This window comes from Lutra lutra, chromosome 4 (genome assembly GCF_902655055.1).
Source record: "Lutra lutra chromosome 4, mLutLut1.2, whole genome shotgun sequence".
Classification (NCBI taxonomy): Eukaryota; Metazoa; Chordata; class Mammalia; order Carnivora; family Mustelidae; genus Lutra; species Lutra lutra.
Window position 1 is genome coordinate 128,639,409 of NC_062281.1, and position 15,718 is coordinate 128,655,126.

Below are 15,718 nucleotides of genomic sequence, written 5' to 3' on the forward strand. Positions count from 1 at the left end.
TAAGAAGTTGTACTACACTATGGTGAGTGTTGTGAAGTGTATAAACCTGGCGATTCGCAGACCTGTACCCCTGGGGATAAAAATATATGTTTATAAAGCTGTAAAAAAAAAAAAAAAAAAAAAAAGAAAAAAAAAAAGAAAAAAGAAAGGATGAATACCCAAGTTTTGTAGCAACATGGACGGGACTGGAAGAGATTATGCGGAGTGAAATAAGTCAAGCAGAGAGAGTCAATTATCATATGGTTTCACTTATTTGTGGAGCATAACAAATAACATGGAGGACAAGGGGAGATGGAGAGGAGAAGGGAGTTGAGGGAAATTGGAAGGGGAGGTGAACCATGAGAGACTATGGACTCTGAAAAACGATCTGAGAATTTTGAAGGGGTGGGGGGTGGGAGGTTGGGGGCACCAGGTGGTGGGTATTGTAGAGGGCACGGATTGCATAGAGCACTGGGTGTGGTGCAAAAATAATGAATATTGTTATGCGGAAAAAATAAATAAATAAAACCACTTAAAAAGAAAAAAAAAAAAAAGAAGTTGTACTACATATAAAAAACAACTCCAAATTCTTAAATGAAGTTAAAATTCACAGTTTATTTTTATAATGGTAGAAAATACATATTACATTGCACTTCAGTAGCATTTGGCTATGACTTTTTGGTGGGGAATGGGAAGAGAAAGCCAAAAAAAAAAAAAAAAGGAAAAAATAGTGAATATGTCTTGATTTGAAAATCTAGTAAAATATCATTTCTATTCTCTATAACTGATCAAGTATCTATTTTTTGTTTAAAGTATGACTTTTTTAAAAAGACGCTTCTAAGCATATTTATATATGATACTAGTAATATGCCATCAGAGAACAGCTATACACTAAAAAGAAATCACACTTCAGTACAAAACAAAGTACTCATCGGGTATTTGAAGCTAGTCTAATTGTAAGCAGATACAGTGTGCTTTCATTTAGTTATTTAACATTGATTATGTAGTACATTTAGGTAATATAACACTAAATTGGACTTCGTTTCTGTCAATTAACATAATTAATGTTAAACTGACTTTGTAAATAGAAACCAATATTTTAGTGTGATGAAGTCAGGAATGTTCTGAGTAAAAACTACAAGGTATATGACATTATATGTGCTATTGAGATACCATTGTAAACTCATCTGAAACATCTTTCAAATGAGAAAGCAGGAGTAAATAATACTTAAAACTATGAAAAGTATTATGAACAGATTATTTACAATGATACTGAAATTTGTATGTCAAAGCAATGTTCACATTTGCTCTTATTTTATTTCTTTACCTCTCCACTTTGGTTTCAAAAATAAAGACAACTTCCAAAAATAAAAACTGAAGCAGAATTACCAGTTGAAATGTGATGTCTTTCCTTTTGAGAACTAACTTCAACTAACTTCCCTTTTCTCTCATCTGACCAGAATCCAAAACAAAAATAAAATTCAAACTTTTAAAGTATTATTCAAACCTCTTACTTCGCTGAATAAGCCTTAGGAAATACTGAGGTTAGTAATGTTTTGTCCTAAGGAAAACTGGTCCTGGCTTCCTTGACCAAAAAAACATAAAATAAAAGGTTAAAAACCCACATATTAGCTAGAAGTGGGCAATTCACACTTGTTCTCTCAGTCCTCATTAACCAGTAGAATTGTTTCACTAATTTTCATTTTAAAAGGAGAAACAGAGGACCCTGTAGGGCAGAATCTTTGATGTGACATTGTTTCTTTCTTCTACATTTGATAAGCAGGGTCGTAAGGGATATTTAGATTATTTGTCTTCTAAGCCATTTTACAATTTATTAGTCTTTCTTGCACAGTAAATGTGAATGTTTAATATGTTTCATGTTTATTACTGCCAACAGTCTCCCCTTCCTACAATGAATGCTTTGGTTTAAATACCCATCAGTAAGTGACATGCAAAGTGTGTGTCCAATTAGATAGACCAATTAGAGCTTTAATGGTTATTTATTCCTATACTAAGGATCAAGAGTCTATACTAGTAACCTCCCAATCCTTGGCCAAAGAGAGATGCTTGTAATTCAGTTAGCAGTCTTAAAGCAGCTTGGCCAAGAGTAAAAAAATTAGTGGAAATGCATCACCTAACAGAAAATAACCTAATATATTGCACAGAGATGATGAGTTAGTAGCATCTGAGTTATTCATTTTCCCCAGATACATTTCATCTTAATGGACAAATGGCTGATAAATCTGACACCACAGATAGATAAAAGCACTTGAGATAAACAGTACAAAGGTAAGAATGTAGTTCTTCAGAAATGGCAGGCTTAAATCCTACGAGAAGGAATAGGTTCAATGAATAAATACACTAAACAAGAGAAAAGTATCCCTGACCAGTATTTACAATAATGCAAGAAGAAAATATACAAAACCCCCAAATATTATAAACTATCAAATTAGGGGGAAAGGCAGATTGGCTTATTTTTTTCCTTCTAAAAAAGTTCCATTAATAAGAAAGGGATATGAATATTTAGAAGCACAGGTTTTAAATGTATTGATAACTATAAAGAGAGACCAGGAAACAGGAAAAATAATTAAACTCTCATACAGCTTTGACTTGGATACAAAGCTTCTTTACAAAGACTGAATGATCAATATAAAAGTTGAGAGGGTCGTATGTGAAGGAAAATAAACCCATACAGAAATCTATAATCATGAAGTCTCCCAGAGAATACTGGCAGAACCGTGACTGCATTCTAATGGATTTTCTTGGTTAAATTGTGAGAAGCTTCCAATCTCCATCAGTTCTCAGAGGAAAATTTTGTATGTATGTGTGTGTATTTAAGTATCTCTTTTAAATATTTTATACATACTTAATATCTTACCAGTGTACTTGAAAATAGCAGAAACACGTTTTTAAAACCTAGGTAACAGAATTATTATTTAACACTAGTTATCACTAATAATAAATTTTCATGCCATTAAGATAGTAGCTAATAAGATTCCAGGTATAGACGAATTGAAGTTTCAGTTCCTATTGCAAATCACTCAACCTTTCTGAAGGTTCACAAAGTGAAAAGAGGGATATCATGTTGTCACACCTTCCCAAGTATATTTTTAAAGTAAGTGAGGAGAAAATAGATGCTGCAGTGTGGACAAAATGTACTGAATGCAATGACAGTTGATTCCCTGATGTAATGAAAGGGAACTAGAATATGATGAGTCCCAAGTTCCTCAGCAGTTCTAACAATGTTATTCAATAACTCTCTTAAAATAGAAACAATCACATATGTCCCCACCACTGACCAGCACAGAGGGTCCCTCGTTATGTGCCTTGACTGGTAGCAAGAATGGGAGGTGGAAAGGCAAAGGAAAGATTCTTGTGCTTATTCCAGACTAAGGTATGTTGGTCCTTTCCATGGAGCCTTCAAATTACATGCTGAGAATATGCACTAAATTTCCGAAACTCACTCTGCATTCACTACAACGGAACGAGGCATGGAACAGAATAGGTAATGCACCTACATATAAAATAACATGTTCCTTTGGATCCTCATACACGCAAGGAACTGTCACCACTTGAGTTGCTGTTGGATTGACATGTTAAATAAAATGTAATTATGCTTGGTGATAATAGGCTGGGACACTGATAGGTTTAGAAAAGGGAAATTCGAGGATACAAAAGTTACTGAATGGGATATAGGACGGGAAGGGATTAACCTGATTCCTAGATATTTGAGCTTATTTCCATCACCCCAACCAATGTGGAAAAGATCTAGGCTCTGAAATAAGTTTTGTCATCTACATATTTAGCTTCATTTAATGAAACTGTACCCAAGTTCGAGAAGCAGGTCTTTTCCCTTTAAGACAAAAGTCCCTGAATTGTACCCCTACTTTAAAAATCTAGGTCGTGTATTTATTCATTGAGGGCTCTGTGACTAGGGAAATACCTAATTCTTCTAGTCTAGGCAAGGCTAAATGCCATTTTCTTGATTTCTGAAACTCTACCATGAAAACCCTATGTATTCTTTTATATGGGCTGTCTAGATAAAATAAAGATCTTCAACACCAATAAGAAAAAAGTGTACATCTTGGCGGGGCACCTGGGTGGCTCAGATGGTTGAGCGTCTGCCTTTGGCTCAGGTCATGATCCCAGGGTCTGGGGATCAAGCCCTGCATCGGGCTCCCTGCTCAGCAGAGAGCCTGTTTTGCCCTTTCCCTCTGCTGCTCCCCCTGCTTGTGCTCTCTTGCTCTCTTCTGTCAAATAAATAAATAAAATCTTAAAAAAAGAAAAAAGTGTACATCTTTTATACTTTACTATTATTATTTTACTATTGCTATGACTATTAACTTTGCTATTGGCTTTATGAGACATTACCTTCTTGTGCCTGTCCCGGTTCCTTTGATGGCAACTTTACCTCTGTCCCTTACATTCAGGTGTTCTCTAGAGTTTTTGCATGCTCTAACTACAGAACCTCTGTGCATGACATCATCCTTTCACCAGCAACTGTCAACTTTGCATAAAAGAAACTTAAATGGATAGCACAACAACCAAAAATACACTGACCTTTATTTAATAAGAAATGTCATGCAGTTATGCTATGAGGTTCTAGCCAGTTGGGTCTACATGTGGGCTAAAATTTTGGCCAGAAGCTTTAAAGGAGCCAGACTAGTTCTCCATGTCTAGGGCAGTCCTTTATTCTCCTTGGGCAATTACAAAATGACAACAGCCTATTTTTGAATCAATTACACAACATAAACCTTTCCTACAGTAAGAAAAAACTGAGGCATGTATCCTTTCTATCTTCTTGAGGGGAACAAATATTAATTTCAGAACCTCTTTGTATTGATAGAAGTACAATGACGCATATCTGGTAGCATGAGTTAAATCTGTAACTCATCTGATGTAAAACCTTACCTACCCATGCCCATTCAAGTAACATTAAATATCGAAAAAAAGTACATATTTACTTTCAGATCTCTAAACCAAAGTGCTAAAAAAACTTAAGGGCACATTATAAAGCATTGTTTAAGGCAGCAAACTCCCTTTATCAGAATGAGCAGGCTCTCAGAGTGAAGAACATGAACAGAGGGACAGCCATAAATGACACTGGAAGATGATCGCAGATACAATTCAGCACATGACTTTAGAAACTAGATTGTACCTGAGGGCCGCAGAAACCCGATTTTATTGGGAAATTCTAATTTCCTTATTAATCAAATATTTCAGAGCAGTAGTAAGGTTTTTTGTTTCTGTTGCTTTAATGAAAGCAAAGAGCGGAAACTGTTGTACAATTTTTTAAGGTATCTCACGATAATTATCTTCAAAAAGTGCTAAAAACTTTATCTTTAATGGTCATTATTTTATCATATTTTTTTAAAGATTTTACTTATTTGTCAGAGAGAGAGAGGCAGAGACAGAGAGAAAGAAAGCACAAGCAAGGGACAAATAGGCAGAGGGAGAAGCAGACTCCCCACTGAGCAGGGAGTCCCATGCAGGGACTCAATCCCAGGACCCTGGCATCATGACCTGAGCCGAAGGCAGACACTCAACCGACTAAGCCACCCAGGCGTCCCTTTTTTATTAAGATTTTATTTATTTATTTGTCAGAGATAGAAAGCACATGCTGATTTTTAATGAATTTATTAAGTTTATTAAAATACACAGCATTTTAGGGATGAATTTCGTTTCTCACTTGCTCAGATGAGCCATTTGTTGTACTTATAAGACAAATGTACTATCAGTTTCATATAGAGCCTTCGTTTCACACTTTTGAATGAATAGGAAATAGAAAGCGAAGAATGAAGAACAATTATTAATATTTTTACCACCACTACAGCCAAAATTTTAAGTGTATTTATTTACTTGGCTTTCAACTGTTGAAGTGATGTCAATGGAGAAAGTACCTCCATTTCACCTCTATTTCACCCTCCATTCAGGGGTGAAAAAACCTTGTAATACAATACAAACATATTTTAATTTCAGTAGCATTGAAATTAGTGTTTATCTCCATCATTATAGTTTAGAAATTTAATAGAAAACTTCAAGTGCTTTTATTAGAGCTTTCTAGAGAGAATTTATCTTTCCTACATTATCAAATATCACATTTTCTGACAATTATAAATAGAAAATTTGCTAAATTATTAGGAATTTGGTAAAAATAACTCTTACTTTTATCTGTAAACACTGAAAGCAGTTTTCAATGAAAAAAACAGGGATATACTTAAACAATGGGGTGCCTGTCTGGCTCAGTTGGTGATGTATAAGACTCTTGATGTCCAGGTTGTAAGTATAAAGTATAAGTATAAAGCTTACTTAAAAAACAAAAATAAAAACAAAAACCCCAGGGCACTCAATTATTATTCAGTAATAATTCAGCTGCAAAAATGTTGTCTACATATTTTATTACAGTTTTTTGTAACTTTGTACTGGTCAAATATGGTAGACTAAAGGTTTACATTCTGACAAAGGCAGAATGAAGTACTTACAAGCGACTACTATGAAACTCATTTTTAAGTCTACTTAACATTGTCTTCCTCACTAAAGTGTTCTTGTTTAAACTGTTATTGTGCTGACTAAATAATTATAAGCCACCAGTATAATACAACAATTTAAAAATGGGGGTCCTACAACTAGTTTTGGAATTAACCCCTTATTTGCACTAGTACATCATAAATTGTTCAAAACTTTTGATAATAAGGGTACAGTGAACAACTGTATGCTTCCAAAGAATTTAAATACTCCCAAAACTCTAGTTCCTTTTAAAGTATTATAAAAAATGCAGCCCTGCTTTTATAACATGATGAAACAATGAAAATAACTTAGCTTCTACATGTCCTATAATATGTAATTATATTTACTAGATACAAATATGATGTAGACCTATGCATTTTGTTAGATATTGAACTATGTATTTAACTGTAGACATTCACAAACAACAATAAGTTACCTACAATGTACAGTCCCCTCAAGGCCAACTCCTCCAAATCCTCTCTTTGTACCAACTCCTCTGATCTTTGCTTGTCAATTTTGTAAAAACAGATAATTGCACATATTTCTCTACTTCCCACTTCTCTCTGGCCTACTTCTAAATGCTCATCTAATACCAATTAAATTAAATTGTTCAATTATTAAACAGCTCAACATGTAAAGAATGGATAAATGGTCCATTATTAGTGGCTGCCTTTACTGTCTCTCTAGCATGGGCGGTTCCCCAATTTTGAAACACTATGTGCAAATTGTTCTATTACAATTTACTGGAGCACAGAATCCATTCTTCCAAAGGTAAGTTATTTTTTACGGTTTATTTCACAGGCCAGATTCCAAATGGTACACAATAGTGAACTTCTGTTTTAAATTTTAAAAACCTTTCTCAAGTACCATTTATGCAAATAAGATTTTGTCTTAACTTTTTAATAATGAGACCTTAAGAACTAAAATTAAAACATTTTTTAAAAAGATCTTATTTTTTTCAAGTAATCTGTACATCCAATGTAGGGCTCCAACTCACAATCTTGACATCAAGAGTCACATGTTCTACTGACTGAGCCAGCCAGGTGTCCGCAGAATTAAATCATTTTGATGGGATATCTTTGGTTTTGTTGGAAACCAAAATAGAAATTTGATGAAATCTGTTCTCTGGTTTCTTAAAAAAATCTTAACCAGTATTAACCTTAAAGAAAAACTACTTATAATGTGCTACTTATAATATGGCCAATACCTATTCTCTATGAAATCAGAGATTTTACAGCAATTTGTACCCATATTCTTAGGACATGGATTTTTTTAAAGATTTTATTTATTTATTTGACAGACAGAAATCACAAGAAGGCAGAAAGACAGGCAGAGAGAGAGGAAGGGAAGCAAGCTCCCTGCCGAGCAGAGAGCCAGATGCAGGGCTCGATCCCAGAACCCTGGGATCGTGACCTGAGCCGAAGGCAGAGGCTTTAACCCATTGAGCCACCCAAGTGCCGCTGGCATGGATTTTTTAAAAAACAGTTTTTCTACTTTTTTTTTTTCTTCATTGCCTCTTAGCACCTTTTGATGTTTTCATTTTGCTTACACTAAACAGACCCCAGTCTAGAAATTTTGCTATTCTACTTTAAGGTACACTAATAAATAAGCTAGAAAGTTAGACAAAATATTGTGTCCAGTGGGGGAAAAGAAGCAGGAGAAGAGAATGAAGGCTTTGAAGAGAAAGATGAAGGGTTTTCCTAGTAAACAAAATACAAAAGCAATAATGTATAATAAACTCTGTGATATTTAAATGTTCCTTCAGAGAGTTTCTGTGTTCCAAATAACTACAACTGCTGGATATGATTGTATCGGTTGACCATAACTAACCACAATTTTAATATCTTATATATAAGAAAATTTTAATTAAGATGCCAAGTGTAGCAAAATTGAGAAAAGAGAAAAAAAAGAGGCCAGGAGTTAGGTGCTCTGTAGTAAGGCCGCGAAAAAGCAATATCCATTCTCAGCAGTTTTTTTGGTATTCTATCTATATGTAGGAAGGTAATTTTCCCCTTAAGAGATATCATTTATATATTTTAAATTTTATAACACACCTTCCAACATACATTATTTTCAGAAATCTTTTTTTTTTGTTTTTAAAGATTTATTTAAGAGAGAGAGAGAGGGTAACAGGAGGGGCAGAGGGAGAGGGAGAGAGCTCAGAACCAGAATCCGGGCTTGATCTCACATCCCTGAGATCATGACCTGAGCTGAAAACAAGTCAAGACACTCAACTTATGGAGCCACTCCAACACACCATTTTAAAAAACATAATATTAATCAATGAGATAAATATATGGAAGGAGAGAAAGACAGAAAGCACACTATTTGTTTTCTTAACCTGAACTTGCTGTTTTTGTTTGTTTGTTTGTTTTTTAAGCTGTTTCAAGAGAATGAGAAGACAAACCACAGGCTGATAGGAAATATTTGCCAACAGCCCTATCTGATAAAGAACTGTTACCCAAAATATATAAAGAACTCTTAAATGAACAATTGACTAAAAAATGGACAAAAGACCCGAATAGACAACTCACCAATGAAGATATATGATGGCAAGTAAGCATATTAAAAAATGGTCAATATGACATGTCACTGGGAATGCAAATGAAAGCTATGACACATCACCACATACCTATTAAAAGGGCAAAACTACGTTGTACGATACTACAATGGTGGACACATGCCATCATAAATTTGTCACAACCCATAGAATACTCAACACCAGGGATAAACCTTCATGTAAACTATGGACTTTGGATGATAATGAGGCATCAGTGTGGGTTCATCTATTACAATAACTGAGCCACCCCAACACAGGACGTCAGTAACTGGGGAGGTTGTGTCTATGTAGCAATAGAAGTATGATAACTCTACTTTCTCTGCTCATTTTTGTTGTAAAAAATATTAATAAAAAAATTAAGGACTGGGGTGCCTGGGTGGGTCAGTCAGTTAAGCGACCGACTCTTGATTTGGGTTCAGGTGTTGATCTCACTATTATGAGATCGAGCCCCATGTCAGGCTCCATGCTCAGCAGGGACTAGGGTTGAGGATTCTTTCTTTCCCTTTGACCTGGCCCCTCCCTGCTCTAAAATAATAAATATTTTTTTTAAAACATTTTATTTATTTATGTGAGAGAAAAAGAAAGTATGAGCAAGAAAGCACGAACAGGGGGAAGGGAAAGGCAGAGGGAGAAGCAGACTCCCCACTGAATAGGGAGTCTGATGAGGGACTCTGTCCCAGGACTGGGGATCATGACCGGCACTGAAAGGCAAACAATTACCCAACTGAGCCACCCACATGACCCTATCTTTTTTAAAAAATTAAGGATGAGGGCGCCTGGGTGGCTCAGTCAGTTAAGCGGATTGCCTTCAGCCCAGGTATGATCCTAGAATCCCGGGATCGAGTCCCACATCAGCCTCCCTGCTCAGCAGGGAGTCGGCTTCTCCCACTGACCTCTCTTCTCATTCTCTCTCTCTCTCTCTCTCTCTCTCAAATAAAGAAATAAAATCTTTTAAAAAAAAAATTAAGGACAATTATTCCAAAGACCCAAAGAGTTATACATTCTTTTTTTTTTTTTTTAAAGATTTTATTTATTTATTTGACAGAGAGAAATCACAAGTAAGCAGAGAGGCAGGCAGAGAGAGAGGAGGAAGCAGGCTCCCTGCTGAGCAGAGAGCCCGATGCGGGGCTTGAACCCAGGACCTGGGATCATGACCTGAGCCGAAGGCAGCGGCTTAACCCACTGAGCCACCCAGGCGCCCCTATACATTCTTAATGTTAGAAAAAAATTCCAAAATTCTGCAGACCTAAAAAAAGATTACATTTGGAATATTATTCTTACTCTGTATTTTATGATATATAAAAATCCAAGAAAGGTATTACATATTCCTTCTGATATGTCAAACTATATAAAAATGATATAGAGATTTAAATGTTGAAAGCTTAAAAGGAGAAATCAACATTAGTAGGTAAAAGCCTCATTCAGTTTAATAAGTGGGCTGAGATATGAACTCTATTCATCTACTTTGGAATTATTATAATAACTTTACCAGATTGGATGCAGTAGCTAAAATAGGATATTAGCACATAAGTATTTACCTTTGAGTCATAATTTTGAAGGCATCTGGGAGGTAGCAGTCTGTATTCTCCATCTGAAATGGGTCAGCATCGCAAATCTTGTCATCTGTCCGACCATAGTTAGCGCTCTCAATCATGATGACATCACTGCCTGGACATCGCAGATCTATAGAATAACCTTCACAGGATAATTCTCGCCTAACTAGCCCGAATGGTAAAGCTGCTCTGCTGAAACCTTAAAAATAAAAGAAAGAAAAAAGAAATTAAAATCAACACATTTATGAAATATATTATTTTAACAAGGCATTTCAAGTAATATGATTCATGTCTACATCCAAGAGGTGTCACGGAAAGTATGTTTTTTAAGTCATCCAATCACACATTAAATAATTCTTTGACTCCTTATGTCACGAATTTTTTAGTTTAAATATGTATCTTTAGCTGAACTATTCACCTGCATAATTTAAAATTACTCAAACAAAATATTTTCTGTATAATCTAATCACAAGCAGAAACTAAATGACTCTTTTTGAGTCAATCCAAAGAAAAACGGCCAATTTAATCAATGGATTTATAAATAATGGTGTTTTACAAATACAGAATGGAACAACTAATCAAGAAACAATCTTCATTTAGGCAGTGGAATAAAATCTCTGTATATAATGACTTTACTTTCTCATTTAATGTAGACGTATTAATTGCTGTTAGTAGCATTATCTTAAAAAATACTTTTGTCTTAGCAGTTTTTTGCACCCCCTCCAAAAAAAAAAAACCCGAAGATACTATGACAACAACATACTTATGGCATATTAGCTTATGTCAATTTATAGACACTTTATTTAAAAGTGGCATCAATGGATGCATGCAGCAGCTGGGCATTCAAAGGCGTCAACACCCTGTCTGACAAGATGAAAAAACCCAGGAAGGGCAAAATTTGTCTAAGGGTCACTTTTGTCATCTACAGAACGGAGATGAAACACCTGTGATGTGACTTTTCCTAGCTGGGTGACTCTAGGATAAGATCACGTACATAACCGTGCTCAATTAAAAATGCTACATGAATGTAAGTGTGGTGTATTAGAAAGAGTGCAGACACCTTCTGTTCATGAGTGCTGAAAAAGATCTGCAGATGGAATAAAAGATTAGGATTTTAAGTTACCAACCAGGGACCCATGAAGTAGCAACACAGCATAGGACAAAGGGTAAACCCAGAGATAGCCGTATGTGTGAGTGAAGTCCATCTTTGCTGTGCTGGTGTTCTACCCATGCTTAGCTACCACTATCAAAAACTTCTCCAGCATTGCCTCAATTTGTATTTCAATTTTCTAACCTCACCGTCTCAAACAGTCCTGTTATAAAAGACTAGCAATAATTTTAGTATTTTTTCTTATCTCCATCCTTTTAATTTCTCTGCATCACGTAAATTATCCTTTATGTCCCTTTTTATAGGGAAAAAACCTGACCTTCAGAGGTAAACGGTTCCAAGTTATGAACTTCAAGTTCAAAACTAGGTTATGTCCAGGTCAATCCAATGTCAAAACCTGATCTCTTTAACTGTATTGTATACTAATTCAATGAAAAATGTCACCTGGTAAAACATGTACCTTCTTCCTAACACATAAATAATCCTCCAGAAGGCTAACTGGGTTACACTTTGATAGGACTTAAAAATTACCAATTCTGGGGCGCCTGGGTGGCTCAGTGGGTTAAAGCCTCTGCCTTCAGCTCGGGTCATGGTCCCAGGGTCCTGGGATCGAGCCCCGAGTCGGGCTCTCTGCTCGGCAGGGAGCCTGCTTCCCTTCCTCTCTCTCTGCCTGCCTCTGCCTACTTGTGATCTCTGTCTGTCAAATAAATAAATAAAATCTTTAATAAAAAAAAAATCACCAATTCTGGGGTGCTTGGTTGGTCAGTTGGTTAGGCAACTGCCTTCAGCTCAGGTCATGATCCTGGAATCCCAGGACCAGGTCCCACGTTGGGCTCCCTGCTCAGCGGGGAGTCTTTTTCTCCCTCTGACCGTCTGGTACTCTCCCATTCTCTCTCTCTCTCTCAAATAAATAAATAAATAAATAAATAAATAAATAAATAAAATCTTCAAAATAAAAAATCACCAATTCTCAGACTTGACTGAGCTCTTGGTTCTACTGAGAAAACTAAAGGTGTAATTGGAATGAAGAGAGCAAAAAAGGACACAATTTGGAGCACAGAAATCTTCAGAGGATTGCAGCCTACCCCAACCGTGGGAGGTTTTCACCAAGAAGGTTTATGGTCTTATGAGATTACTACAAGTATGTGGAGAGGTGCATTATCAATGAAGAAGGAATACAGAAATGGAGCTAGACAGGAGCTCCTGGGAGGCTTAAAGGTCTAACTTCCAGCTCAGGTCATGATCTCAGGGGGTCCTGGGATTGAGCCCTACTTCAGGCTCCGCACTCTGTGGGGAGTTGGCTTTTTCCTCTCCCTCTGTACCCCCGACTCATACTCTTGCTCAAATAAATAAATAAAATCTTAAGAAAAAAAAAAAAAAAGAAAAGAAAAGAAATGGAGCTTAACAAATGTCAAGACAGATAGTAAATAGGCCAACCTTTCGAAAAGTTTATTGTGAAACCTCATGATTAAGTTTTACATATTTTTTACTGCTTTTTTCTGTTTTCCGATACTGTACTGACTCTTTAATTCAACTTAAACTAGCATTTTTTTTTTTTAAACTAGTATTCTTATATTTGTTTTTGATAGAAAATACGCTTTTAGGGGCAGTTGGGTGGCTCAGTCAGTTTAGTGTCTGTCTTTGGCTCAGGTCAAGATCCTGGAGTCCCAAGCCCCCTGCTCCCTGCTCAGCAAGGAATCTGCTTCTCCCTTTGCCTCTCCCCTCTTCGCTTCCCACCTCTCTCAAATAAATAAGTAAATAAAATCTTAAAAAATAAATGCTTTAGAGTTTCACTTACTGCAATGGCAAAAGCTTTGTGGAAATTCAAACAAGCAACATACAAAATTTTGAAGCACAAAGTATTTTAAAGGCAGAGATATTTTGTAATTATAACTCCTTAATAAATGAGAATAAACCATATTACTAGAAAATACTGTGAATTTTAGAACACATTAGAAGACTGGCTTGGAGCCATAATTCACAACTTTCACTACTTGTCAAAAATATAGGATTGACTATGAAGCATTGTGGTTTTTAAAATAAGCCCTTAATTTTTGTTGCTGTTGATAGTATGCAGGATTACAGTTATTAAGGTCCTAAGTTAATTTTGCTCTGCTTTTGAAAGATATTTAAGAAATTGCATTGTTGAGTGTCCTGCTGTTTCGGTAATTCAGAGAGAGGATTTTTAAACCTTAGCTATAGTCATCCAAACAGGTAAAGTAAGGAAAAAAAAAAGAAGAAGAAGAAGAAGAAGGAAAAGGAGACAGAAAGATCTGCATACTTTAATAATTTCGATTTCTAATGTAGAATCTTCTGGAGAAGAGAGATCATGGTGCTTATGCTTTGCAGAGAACTAAAAGAGTTCTTAATAGTGAATATTGCTTTATTAAATGCTACAATGTCTATTGTTTTGAATCACAAGTGTTCTTTATAAATTCTTGCTCTCTCCCCTCTGTTTCCATTGAACTTTATACTTCTTCACTAAAGTGCTTATTGTTACCACACAGTACTATGCATATTCATTTTTAATTTATATCTTCCCTGCTAGACTATGATGATAGAGTTCTTATAATTCCAATGCCTAGGTGGGTACGTGACACGTAATTCCAACAAGTATTATCAAACCAAAGCTAAATCGAACTGGAGCTTGTTAAAACCATAAATAATTACAATCTTTCCCCTCTATAATACCTATTTCCTTTGTCATGGAAATAAAAACAGTTAGCATTTAGAAACAGATAAATCACTTATAATCAGTGAAAATGATATGCCATCCTCAAAAAAGATAAAAAATTCTGCCAATTTATTATTTTCTAGGTACTGCTGGGGTTCATTAAAGTTTAACATAAAGACAGGTGAGTAACATGTTTATGAGCTTTCATTTATTTAAACCCTGTTTTTCCAATCAGAAACACAGAAATTCAAATAGGAACACAGAAAACTTGTTATAATAGCTAACATTTACACACTAATTATTATGTTGTGGCACTGTGCTAAGTGCTTTATATGGATCACTTTTTTAATGCTAACCAACATCAAGATCAACAACGGAAAACAACGGAATAAGTTACTATTATAATACCATTTTTACAGAGTATGAAACTAAGGCATAAAGTTCGGCGTCTCAAGGATTACTACAAGCTTGTCTATAATGTACACAGGTTCTCAGACTTCTGAGCTCATGCTCTTCTTAGCGGCAATAAACAGAAGAGTATTGTGTGACTTCTCAAGCCACTTTATTGATAATAATTTTATAAAATTTTCACACAATCTGAAAATCTACCAATGAATATTAGTAAATTTGACAGGATAAAATTATGGGGAAGGTTCACAGAACATATAGATAATAATGAAAATTTTATTTTTGGAAATGTAGTGTAGTATGCCATAAATATAAGGAGAGCACAGTCTACACTCTTCAAATATATATACATGGCAAGAATATGGGATACTAAAGCACGTGTGTCTGGGTGAGGCTTGTGAGTTTGGCAAAGGCATTTTACATTTCTGGGTTTTAATTTCTTTTTCTGAAGAATTAAAGTCATTTCGAAGTTGCATCAAATTTCACCAATCTGTGATTCTAAGTAGGCAAGTTCCTTTTTATCAGGTAACACATGCTATTCTACCATTCTCAAGCAGTAACTGAGTAATAAATTACTTGCTGTTTTTTTAAAATATAAACATACATGAGAAGGCTAACATGGATGTGTCATGGCACAACTGTGTAGCTTATACAGTACTGTCAAGGTAATCCTCCAAAGCACATGTGATGACTAGGCAGCCAGGGTTCACACAAATCATAAGCAGACATCATCCTGGATTAACTATTTTAATCAAAGACAGTCAAAGGGATAAAATAAACATAGGCCAACATGGGATCACAAGAAAAATTTACATTAATTTCTTAGTAAAATGTAAATGGCTGTGCCTTCTTCAGCCACTTCACACTATTTTTCCTAAAAACTTCAAGGAGTGGGTTCAATCTCTTCAACAATGGTACGCAGGAGGAAC

At 35.4% G+C, this 15,718-nt stretch overlaps 1 protein-coding gene across 16 annotated transcripts in view; it reads right to left on the minus strand.

Moving 5' to 3' along the window:
* ADGRL2 (adhesion G protein-coupled receptor L2) overlaps positions 1-15,718 on the minus strand; it is a 388,797-nt gene that overhangs the window by 75,535 nt on the left and 297,544 nt on the right. For all 16 annotated transcript variants that reach the window (XM_047725544.1, XM_047725542.1, XM_047725545.1 and 13 more), the window contains one exon: positions 10,585-10,798. In XM_047725544.1, the coding sequence (XP_047581500.1) occupies positions 10,585-10,798 (214 nt within the window). The remainder of the gene's footprint in view (positions 1-10,584; positions 10,799-15,718) is intronic.